The 12,940-nt window shown below is 40.3% G+C and overlaps 1 protein-coding gene across 1 annotated transcript in view; it reads right to left on the reverse strand.

The window, feature by feature from the left end:
• Positions 1–12,940, reverse strand: part of LOC121957465 (CUB and sushi domain-containing protein 3-like) — a 446,534-nt gene that overhangs the window by 227,508 nt on the left and 206,086 nt on the right. Inside the window, exon 5 of the mRNA XM_042506041.1 lies at positions 4,047–4,254. Within this exon, the coding sequence (XP_042361975.1) occupies positions 4,047–4,254 (208 nt within the window). The remainder of the gene's footprint in view (positions 1–4,046; positions 4,255–12,940) is intronic.

Consider the following 12,940-nt stretch of genomic DNA (forward strand, 5'->3'; position numbering starts at 1 on the left):
ATAGGTGGCACTCACTGAATGGCACAGCATCACACAACAAGGTTACACATGTGCACGAGCATGTAAACAAGCAAAGATACTTAAGCACAAAGACACATACGAATGGAAGTATCAATGGTTGGTCACTAATCCTCCAAATTCAAACTGCTATTTTGTCTGGCCAACAGTCAGAAAATACTACAAATTTAACAATTTGGAAGGATATGAAACAGAAAAAGCTGAAAATGCTGTGTGAATGTATAAATACAAAAGCCAAACACAGATTACAGATTCAGTATCCAGTTTCACACAGCTACTAACACTCGTTATGCCTCTGGAACAGACCTCTTCAAGAGGTCCATGCTACCTCAATATGTCACAAAGTCTGCAGATTTTCCAGAAGACATTCATGTACAGCACTGACACATGCTGCAGCAAACTTGTTCTGCTACCATACCATTCAAACAAATTCCAGAGGTGCTGTACTGTGTTGAAATATGAGGAACTGTAAGTCGCTGGAGGAAACTAACATCACTAGCATTCCCCTGGAGCCACCTGGAGATGATGCATGCTTTCTGATATGGAAGTATCCAACTGAAAAGTGGCATACTGCAGCCATGAGGAGATGCACCTGGGTAGGAACAGTGCTTAGGTTCACTCTGGCAATCAGACGATGCCAAATTGGTACTACACAGTCTAATTCATGTGAAAATAAACATTCTCCAGAAAATTACAACCCCACCAGCAGCCTGCACCGCTTACGGGATGAAAGAATCCATGAGATCAAGCCGTTTATACCAAATTCTGACCCTGTCATCTCGAGGCTTTAAAAGAAAGTGCATATTTCAAACTAGGGAACATTTATCTGCTCTTCAGGGGTTCACTTTTGCTGATATTAAGCCAAGTGTTGTTTTATCTTCATGTTTGACAGGAGTGGAACCATGGACTGACTTTTTGCTATGTAGCACATTCACTGCACGGCTTGAAGAGTTGTGCTTTCTGCAATGTCCCTCGGAGCATTGCATCATCTTAAACAAGTCTTTCCGTGACTTTTTCTGACATCTCTGATGAACAAAATACACTTACCCATCGCAGTACTTGTTTTCTTCCCAGGTGGGGAGACATTAAAGTCACTTCCTTAAATTAGGTGTCTTGTGCATTCTAAAATGCACTCTTAAATTGTGTGTGTGCTTCACTGTGAAACACAGAGTACGTCCCAAAATTGGTAAGAAGGTTGGTACAAAACATTTCTTCAGTGTGTATATATACTTTTTATAGCACATTATTATGTTATTTTCATCCCTGTGTATTTTCTTCTAAAACACTAGCCATACATTTATCTATTCACTGTACTACTCAGGGTTCCAACTCCTTAAGTTGTCAGAAAGTCATGCTTTCGAAGAAAACTCTTTAAATAGGGTCAGTTAAGCATCTCCAGTTATTCGCAACATCAGGGCAAGTTGTTATAGTTTTTGCTCCGAGCTATATGTCTCAATGTCGCTCTTCTCCTCTTAGTACAAAAGTACAACCTTATTATCAGCCTGGGTGCTGGAAAAGATCCAAGATATGAGAGAAGTCAACACACTGACCTCAGTATTCTGAATGAGTCTCAGTTAATTCCTCAAGTAAATAACTACACAACAATATATTACATGAGCCAAGACACCGGTCAAACTAAATCACACACCACCGGTCGCCACTACATTACCCCCCCAAAGGCCAACAATCTAAGTCTGAGCAATAAATTTTGGTTGTAAATACTCCTAAGAAGGTGATTTTTCACAGCAGTTTTGTAGGTTTTGTATTTGCCCACAGTTCAAAATGAAAGCTTGACACAAATTTTCTGAATGACCTTATGCTTCCTGAAAACTTGTTACAAACTGAAATAGGTCTGAATTGCATTTATGTTACAGTATCTTTATTCAAAAACATCTGAAAAGAACTCTAATTTGCAAAATTTATCACATGCCACTGATTCATGTGAATGCATCTGAACTTGTACATATACACTCTTTTATTTGTACATTTCTTTTATTTTTTGTATTACTGCTTAGTCTTTAAACTTTGACTTATTATGCAATCTTTGTTTTTATCGTGTTTTTATGGGTGCTATTCAATCGGGGAGGTACCTTTACAAGCCATTTTCATATTCTTAGTGACTTTTCCATAATCACATATGTGCAAATAAATAAACTAAGCTACATTAAAGATGATATCTGGACAAACTGAGAGCACAAGTGCCTAAAAATAATTTCAAAGAACAGCAAAATAGGAAAGTAAATTATTAATAATCAACTTACTTAACCTGGTCCCTTTTTCGCATGTGTGTTGGCTTGTACTTTATTTTCATATGTACTGCTATTTTGGCAAGGACTTTCAAAATAGAGATTTCAAACTCAACAGTGTTGAAAGTCAAATAAAAACAAAGTAAAATAAATCAAACATAAAAGCTGGTTTTTGACCTTTGGTTTTATCCCTCTTATCCGTCTGTCTTTGATGATTAATAGTGTTTTGCCTTTATTGAATGTACATCTAGATAATGTAAAAAGAATTATGACACCATCCGGATATTTTTCAAAGAATTATCAAATTTGGCATTTCCTAAAACAAGAAAGTAACTTAAAATGTTTTTATTTAAAGTGCATGCTGTGAAATGTGACCAGTAGAGCACAATCAGCACCAAACAAGAGATATTAGTGAAAATTTGCCAGTTGTTAAGGAGCAGTATTTAACTGCTGTGCTTCAGTTATACTGTGCTGCAACTGGAAGTTCACACTAACACATACATGCACACATACATGCACACATACATGCACACATGGGAACACACAAGATGGTATGCATCTGTATGGACACACTACCTCTTTCCTTAAAAGCTGCTGCGAGGCTGTTATTACTTCAAAATCAATTACAGACGCACACACACTAATATCCCTGACCATGATAAGATTCAAATTGGTTACAGCAACAGCAATGGTTTATCAATACCCTAATTTACCGACAATCGATAAGAAGCCAGCATGGTAAAATATTGCTATGAGTGAACCACCTGAAAACGTGAGAAAATGATAGAAAACCACTGAGAGCTGCTCACAGTCTAACTAGCACTGCTCAATTAATTCATCTTGAAAATACGGCACCCATGGAGAAGGCCTGCACGCGAACACATGCCTGCCCACCTGCCACACACGCACGCACACACGCACGCACGCACGCACGCACGCACACGCACACACACACACACACACACACACACACACACATCATACATCAAGATTTTATTTATTTATCTTTTCATCAGAGAAGTTGCTATACTTCAAGAACAAGAGATAAAAACTGTACTTTATATCTGTAATAACGTTTTCATTTTAGTACCTGTTCTTACTTGAGTTCAAACTTATTTTTTATCACCTGTTCAAACTTTTTATTACTCTACTCTAAGCGTGGTTAAATTGTTCCATAAACTCAGCAGCTACGTGACTACACTTTTTTTGCAGAGATGCCAGGTCAGAAATGTCAACTGAATCCCTTCCTTTTTTCTGAAAGTATAGATTCGGACCACAGTCACATACAGTGTGTCACATCCCACACAAGTACAACGAAGCTCTATTGGACCTAGATTAAACTGTTTACCACATTGTGTCCTGCTGCAGACTGCTCTGTGAAGCGTTACCACTCTACATTTGTTGGTCAACTTCAACCTACCAGCATTTGTGCCAAGAAGTAATGAATAGTTACACCAGACATTTTAATAATCAGGCCACCCAGCCTCAACCTTCATATCCACCTCTGAATTTTGTTATATGATATGTGCATGTTTTTCATTTTCACCAACCAAATAATTGCATGCCTCTTACAACTGGAAATAGGTCCGTACCCTTCTGCAATTTAACACTGAACCGTGACTCATCCCTCCACTTCAATTCAGAAATTGTTGTAAATTATGGAATCTGACATGGATAAATGGACAATTCTGTCACATCGGTATTATCATGTTTCTCAGCAACATCATGACCACAACACACACACAAGAATGAATGAATTAATCAATTAATAATGTGACTCACCAAATGGTCGGTGGTTCAGATCCCTCCACTTCCAGGTAGTCGTACTTCTCCTCCGTCTGGAAGTCTGTAAAGATGACAGAGATGGTGTCTCCAGGTTCGGCCAATAGGATCCAAGTACAGTCGGCCTGGTTACCATAGTTGCCGGGGTAACCGGGACTGGTCACCACCCCACTGCCGCCCCTCACAGTGCCCCCACATGTGTCCTCAGCTGTCAATCAAATCAGAGTGACAAATAGAAAACCTGGGTTAGGGAGAGGAGGAGGGACCGAGGGGCGGACTTTCTTTTCCTTTTTTTTTTTTCTTACTGAATTTCTTGGTTTTTGAATAAATTATTTTTTAAATTTCATACAGTTATATAAGATGGGGTGGGTCAAATAACAAGTTTGTTTACCAAATTAGTAATTACTATCAAATTCCCCAAATAAACTAGCATTGTACAGCCAGCCCAACTCCCCATTTTCTCCCACTATGAAATGTTTTTGTCGAGTTACTTTAATTTTAGTACATTTAAAGTACACTTTTTGCTGACACTTCTTAGTGTTATTTTGTGGCTTGAATGTTAGAAATGGATGACTTTCTCATGACACATAAACTGTCAAGTCATATTGTCAAGTCATATTAGCAAACCATACTGTGAAAATATGGAGCTCTTAGGTCAAACTTCAGATATGAAGTCGATATAAAAGAATATACGTGGTAAAATACAAACAGTCCTTTTTTATGTGGACTATCAGATGTCTGCCATAAATCCAGTATATTCTTTTTTTTTTCTTTTTTTTTAAGCCAGTTAGAATCAGGGGTCGGGTTTAGGGGTTAGGCCGCAGTTCCTGTCACACTCAGAGCTGCTGTCCTCTCCTCCAATAACAAGGTAAACTGTCCTTTTCTTCAATCACAGATCTCCGCTCTCGTCTCCTCCAATCACCACCAAGGAACTTTGGATTCAACTGTTTCCCAATTAGCTGATTTTGGTGTCAGTGTATCAATTGATCCTCAATTAGTTTCAAAACATAGAGACCAGATGTGATGATAGATTTGCCTAGTTTTCTTTACTTGCTAATCACATCTGATTGATTGTTCATAATTGATAGTAGTACTGATTACTGTATAACAGATAAAGACACATGGATTGCGCTGTGCACACGGCATAAATTATACACATATAATTTATACAGATACACTCACGGAGAAAAAACATACTACATTGGACCTTGTTGTGTCACTGGGGCATTGGTTGCATGGCAACATGTTTTCGAGGGCTGTGCTCAATTCACTTCTTCAAAATACAGTGGAAATAGTTGAATGTTTTCCGACCCAATCTATTAAAATAAATTCTTTTCGGAGCAGCCTGTATTTATCAAAATCAAATTGAGCCCAGCCAAGTATCCACTGCCCCAGTGATAAAAGATGCAATGTTGAACCTTTTTTTCTGAGAGCGTACAAGTCCAACTGTAAACATGGTATAAATTATACCTGTATAATTTATAGATATACATAAAAGAGGCAATACTGTATGTAACACACTCTTACAGCAGACATGCAATTTTCTACACACCAGTGAGTGCAATTTCGGGACAACACATGATTTATATTAATCCACAACACATCACATGTTGATATCATCAGCAGCATTTAGAGGCGGCAGTGACACACCTGATGTGTGTTGTCCTTAAACTGCACTCACTGATAAGCTGAAAAAGAGACATCCTTTATAAGAGTGTAGACAGGCGCTGTCAGGTGTACATGCACATCCTTTAGGCTCACCCAGGCGGTGCTGCCTTGAGGGATGCATGTACAGATGACAGAGATAAGGTAGGGACCAAGCCAGACTCCACCCACAGGAGGGGTACAAAGCGTAGCTGTGGTCCGAGACTCACATCGAGCAACAAACGATAACCAATAGAAATGAATAGAAACATATTAGAAAAGATATTAAAAGTCGGACGGAACAGAGTGCACTGAGTAGAGACAGGAAATACATGGAGGATAACGGGGGAACATAAATAGATAGGAACAAACAGAGACAAACAGAACTAGAGTGAAACAAAAAATATAGAACCTGACAGAAATAGGCAAAGGGTTGGTACAAACTGTTTCAGATAGGAAACGAGAAGCAGGATGAAACAAAAAAAGTGGTTTGAAAAGAATTTTAAAGGCAGATAGTGTAAGATTTTTCAGTTGTGGTTTGCAAATGCAAAATTCATAGCTGACCCCAAATCCCCTGGCTCAACAACACCAGAAGAGCATGCCAGCTGACCACAGATCCCAGAAGAAAGCCCAGTTTCACTCTCTTTACCACTGTGCCCTCTGTTTTTGTAGCTTCCTCTTAGATGCATGCCGCTTACGGTCTGGCATCTGGTCGCTATGTTTTCATAGAATACAGCCCTCACACCCTGCACGCTCTTATCGGCTAGCCACTAAACACCCCATGCCCAAAGGTTGACGCACAGATATGTTCCAAAAGCAGCAAAATGAACACATAGGCAGAGGGCAGGGTCTCTGAGCATATGGATTATAAGTGATGACTGAAGGAGATTATTTTTGTATGAGTCTATACCTTTTTTTTAAATGGGAAAATCCTACTTATTCTGCCTTTAAAATAGACTGAGCCTTTTTCTTTAGATCAGAATGTGAAGTTTGGAACAATACACGCTTTTCATTTGTTTTATTCTCAGTAGGAATGTTGCTTGTGTCAAAATGCATTGACACAAGCTGATAATACAACGTGCATTCTCCCGAACTACAGGTGCTGATGTATTGAAAAGGAAGTAGAGAAATATTTTTCCTTTTTTCATAACAATTCATTATTTAAACCTATTTATATATATATAGCCCACTGAGTCAGAGCAATGGAAAGACAGACAGACAGGCAGGCAGACAGGCAGACAGGCAGGCAGGCACTGACAGACAGACCATTCAGTTATCCGGATAGACATTCGTTCCACAGCAAGACAGTTAAGGAGATTTGTGTAAATGACCCAACACCCTGAACCAAACCCTGCTGAGACCCCATCACATTTGCAGAAGAGCAATGATGCAGTCGTCTGTGTGTGTGTGTGTGTGTGTGTGTGTGTGTCGGGCGTGTGTGTGAGAGAGAGAAAGAGTCCACAGCGTGGGAGAGAGTGCTGCTTGCAGGATGACAGCTGTCACAGGTTTATCATGACAACAGGACGTCCGCAAGCACTGGTGGATACACACCCGCATGCAAACACACATATACGCAGATAGACTTGCACACACACATGCACACGCACACACACACTCACACACACGTTCCAGCCCTTCAGCTATTGATGTGGTGGTGACACTTGACAGACAGGTGGAAAGGCCTTAAGGTGCACTGATGTGTGTCTCTTATTAAAAAGGAGGAAATGGACTTAATATAAAATAAAAGCAGATTACTAAATAAGTAAGCAACGCTCTTATGTGCAATGGACCTTTGGTGAACTTGACATTATGATGTAGCATCAAGGGCTTTCAGCCATGATGTGTGTCACTCAAAACCTATTACTGTGACCTAGAGCAGTTTTTTCATCATTACTTCTAAAATAAGCTGAGTGGAATACTGATGTGGATCTGGAGGAAACCCGAATGCCATGCAGGGTCTCCATGTGATAATTTTAGATGACACAAGATGCAATTAGGATCCTCACTTTTTCTGTTGTGTGTCATCTCGTAACGGCAGGGCTGTGCAGAGACCGCTTCAAGAGCAGCTGCTCTAATAAAAAGTGACATTTGTTGAGTGTTTACAGGGGGAGGGTGGGAAGTCCGCATACCTATAGCCAACACTGATTACCTTCTGGTAAATGTGCCTGCATCAGACATGACATGGAACCAGTCAACTTTCCATGTTGCACCTGCTAATTTTTGGATGCCGCTCGCTTCTGCGCTATCAATCATGATGGGACATCTGTGTGACAGTGTCAAATATTACTGTGTCTATTTCACATCATTTTCTGGTCCCACAACGTGCCTGTTTTTATGACAGTGACAGAAAATAACATAAATATGTTTCCATTAAAATCTTCTCAGCGAACAGTTTACAGTGTTTTATTTTATTATTTTTCCATAATGAATCAAACAAGCTGTGGCTTGCTTTTAAACTCAGTGTGTTGAATAAATTATCTTCGCATTTTGGACTACTGCACAATTTGAAGAGTGGAATATCAATACATCCAAGTCTGATCATCTTACAGTAAAATCTTTCAATCCCATAAGCATTTAAATTAATCTGTGGTGGACAACTACAGAGCACTGAGGTCACTGAAGCCACATTCAATGCATAGATGGACTTTGCTTCAGAATCAGACACAAACTGACTGTTATTGATTATAAAATCATTACAAGATGACTGATAGTGAAGTGACTGATATTGGGGGAATATCCCTTTTCAGTCAAAGTTAAACTTATATCTGTGGACATTGGCTAGAATCAACATACTGTAGCATGGACTGGGGTTGTCCCAAAATCACTCTCCAAGAACAAATTTAAATTTTCAAACAGTTATTTTGTTAATCTTTATCACAAACTTTTTTTAATCCATATATACATCTTTCCATGCATCCACCCATTGAACACAAGTAGCTGATAATCTCTAACAGTGGCATTCACACTTTTGTTTAATTTACTCATACAGTTGCAACCCTTATGCACCCTAGTCTTTACTGTGTTTTGCTGTTGTTTACAGTGCTTGCACGGAGTACAGGAGGCTAGAGACGGGTGACGTGAACGTTATTCAGGTTTACGACAACTCATTAGCTCCCAAAGACAAAGGATGGACAGCCATTGACCCACATCCAAAAAGGATTGTAAATACATGTAATTTTTAATCCCCCATGCCCACCCCACAGCTCATCTGCCCCCACAAAACAGTCAACCCAGGGGAAGTTTTGCATTGAAGTTTTGCAAAGATTTAGAAAGCCAGAAGATGAAGAGGTAGATCTATAGGTAAGTGACTTCTCTTCGATCTGGCTGCACAGTTCTGCTGCGTTCCTATCTCTGCTTTCATTTCATATGGTTTATACAGCAACCTGGGGAGGCTGAACTCTTGCTCATGCCCCAGCGCACTGACCCACAGGAGGAGAGGAAAGTGTGTGTGTGTGTAGGAGGCTGCTATAAGTTAGTTTGAGTGTGACAGTATGTGTGTGAGTTGAAGAGAGAAGGAAAGGGAGAGGCAGCGTTGACCATGTTGCCTTCGTTTCTTATCACATCAGTGAGCTAGTGTTGTCCTTTTTTTGCCTCTCTGCTCCTTGCTCTCTCTCTGGTTGTTGTCGTAGCACCACTTCTCTTTTCTTCCCCACTGGTCTCCACTTGCTGCACCCCTCCTCTACGCATTTCTGCATCAAGATTATCTTTATAGTAAAAACAGCACATCTCCTCCTCTCCTCTCTTTCTCCTTATCCTCCTCCTCCCTCCCTCTGTTCTACCCTCCATGCTTCCTTTTCTCTTCCTCATTCATCCTTGCGTTTTACCCTCCCACTCTCCTTCTTCATCATCCCCCCTTCCTAACTCTCCCCATCCCAGTCTCCCTTGCTTCTTTTTCCTTCTCTCTCTTGGCCTGGGGTGCTTTGATCACTCGTTCTTAGCCTCCTTATCCTGCCTCCCCTCTCTCGCATCCGTTCATCCCCTCTTCCCCACTGTGCTGTCATCAATATCGCAGTCATCTGAGGATTCCTTCTTTATCCTTCTCTGTCTCGCTGTGTCTTTCTTTAAGATCTTACTCTCTCTGCATTTCGCTCTCCGTCTCTCGCTCCCTCTCTCTCTTTCTGCTGATTGATTTTATGTTTAATGGCTTTTCTGGCCTCATCTCTTTCTCTCTTCTTTTTTCCACTCGCCATTTCTACCCCCTCTTCCTTTCCTTTCTGTCCCATAACTCCATTCCTTTCCTGCATCACTTTGATAGGCAGATCACTATCACTATCAGATTCCTACACACACACTCACACACACACACACGCGCACACACACACACACACACACACACACACACACAGAGAGAGAGAGAGAGAGAGAGACTTCAATCACAGTAGACCCAGTGTGCTGTCAGCCTCTAAGGATTATGGGCCATCTACATCATCCTCTCCTCTCCTCTCTCTTCAGGCTGTATCCATCCATCCCTCCTGCTCTCTTATCTACATCCACCCACCCATCTATCAACCTCTTGCCCCCCATATGCTGTAAAGCTGAATATATATAGCTACCTCTCTTTCTCCCTCATCACTCCCTCCATACCTTTAATACCTCAGTTTGCCTGCTCTGAGTGACTGAATAGACAGGAGGTAGACGGTTAAACGTGCACGCAAATGATCCACCATATATTTTTAATGCATTTCTTCCTGGTCAGAGGAATTACTCATCTAGGGTCCTCTGCAGCTGCACTGTGTGCCATGCTGCCCTAATGCATAGAAGATGCAATTTTACTTCTCAATGTCACTTTCGCCATCAAGTCATGCAAGGATGCACTCAGTATCAGTGCTGGATGCATAGGAATAGGATCTTATAGACACATCCATCAGATTTGCAGAACTAGTATTTGTATTACCAGCATTGTGAACAGAATCCAGCTTTGCTTCAGGATGCAGTCCAGCAACAATATGCATACAAGCAGAAAAAAGAAAAAGGGCGGAGTAGGCAGAAATGTTTTTGTGACTTGCAAACATTTTTCACTGATCTGACAAATCTATGTTTGTGGTTTGGTGAGTTTTAGGAAGAAATTGACTTGCTGAGGTAAGGGAAGGGTGGTGGGCTGGTTTAAAATAACAACACTGTGGAGGTTTGGAAACGACCATGGTCATGCTTAAAAGAAAGAACAGAGCAGATCGTGCAGCTGTTACCAAGCCATTAAATGGCCATTATCAGTGGTTATAATTGTCAATAACTGTCAAAGATATAGGCTAGAGGAGGCCTATGACACCAACTATTAGGTTGACAGGCCATTATCAGGCCAATAAATGGCCATTTGAGTTTAATGTTAGGCAGCGACCTCTTGTGGGCATAAAAATTATGACTGGAACAAAGCAGGAAGTCAGGTGATGTAATAGAGATCAAGGAAGTCCGCTTTGCATGGGAAAGAGGGAGGGGTGATGGATGGGACAAACAAACATAAGACTTTTACCCAGAACAGCAGGGTTTGTGCACTTTGTTTTATTTTGACCAGAGTCGGTTGTTTTAACCGACCTATCATGGTATTTTTTAAAACCTGACCACACTACATTTAAACCTAAAGGAAGTGAAAATAAAACAAACAAAACTGCAACTGTTCCATATAGTTGGGTATGCAAAAAGCCATTTAATGGGCTGATAATGGCCTTTGAATCTAATGAACAGTGTGGCAAGCCCCTTCTAACCCTTATATATATGGCTAAAAACCAAAGATAACGGATATTTGATGGCCTGATAACATTCAAATCAGGTGCATTAACTGTCTTTAGGAAACTGGAAACCAGCAGTGTCAAGGTCCAAGGTTTTGTTGACCCAATCTACCACACCGACATTGCCCCATGTAGATTGTGACTCTGTAACAATAATATATAAACATGTGCAGGGACTTTGCTAAAATGACTGATTATACGTTTGTCTCCATTGAAGGCATCGATGGTGTTCTGCTAAACATCACCTTTCTAACATCTCCTTTGTTTGGGAGAAGTGCTATGACCTGTGTATTCTACTGATGTCTTTGGCTTTAACAGTATATTGGTTTAATTAAATCTTTTTCCATTAGTCTGCCCATTCACTCCATATGTTTATATTTCTTTTCTTTATCCAAGAAATAGGGCCACCATATACTTATGATGATCCCTAAGTCCTGCATTGTGTTTAGCAGAATATTGTTCTTCAAGAGTAGTCTGCAGTTCACTGAAGCACAAATGAAAAAGAAATCTACCATAAAAGAACTTCCAGGGAAGACATCTGACTTAATCTAGTTGTTCAGGAAATTATTTTTGAGTTGATTTAGTAGTGTGCATGGAAAATGATGCATCAAGAGAGAGAAACACAGTTTGCACCATCTGGTCTTGTAAAACGGTCTCGTATTCTTTGGCTGCTATTCGACCATGCAGCAGACATGTGGGCTGAAGGCATCCTTCTTTTGGCCAAATGTAAACCCATCTGGATGCGTAATAAATTATAATATATATGACATAACTTTTTCACAAGTACAGGTTTTATTCTTTTCACACCTAGAATGTGGCATTGTATCATTCAGCTCTATCATAATTATCAGCTTTGTGAAGGTCCTTTTTCTGAGACAGTCACTGAGATGTTGACTCAATAGAGTGGTTGTTTTAAAACTGTGTTTTTGTGGGGTTTACATCAGTCCCGTTTATATTATCTATGTCCCTGTTTGCAAGCTTAAACTTGTGACCGCTGCCTGCTGATGTACTATGAGGCCCCCTCAGGTATTCAGGTATCAACTGCTTTGTGTCTTTGGAGCTCAGCTGCCTCATTTTTCTTTGAAAATTCATAAAAGCAACGACTGTCAGACCACATTTAAAGCAGACAAATATCCATATTCAACTTAGCATGACTCATCTGCTTAGCTGCCCTTGTAAGTATGATTTAGTAACTTCAAATTCAGTCCTCTTTATGTACCCGTCCTGTTATTCTTTCTCTCCCTCTCATATTGTTATCATATTTTTCTATCACTCTTTTAAACCTTGTTAGAAACATATTTGTTATTCTTCCCTGCTTGCCAGCAGTACAGTTTAGACAAACAGTCACAGCGTTTAGGATGCACACACACACACACACACACACACACAACTAGTAAGCATGCTGACCTTCAGCTCCTCCCACCATCTGTCCACAAATCAAAGAACAGATGCTGTCTGCCAGTCAACTAACAGCGCAACATTTAGACCAATTAGGGCAGAAGAGTGATTTAATGGTAGATCACCAGA

This window comes from Plectropomus leopardus, chromosome 18 (genome assembly GCF_008729295.1).
Source record: "Plectropomus leopardus isolate mb chromosome 18, YSFRI_Pleo_2.0, whole genome shotgun sequence".
In the NCBI taxonomy this organism is placed as follows: Eukaryota; Metazoa; Chordata; class Actinopteri; order Perciformes; family Serranidae; genus Plectropomus; species Plectropomus leopardus.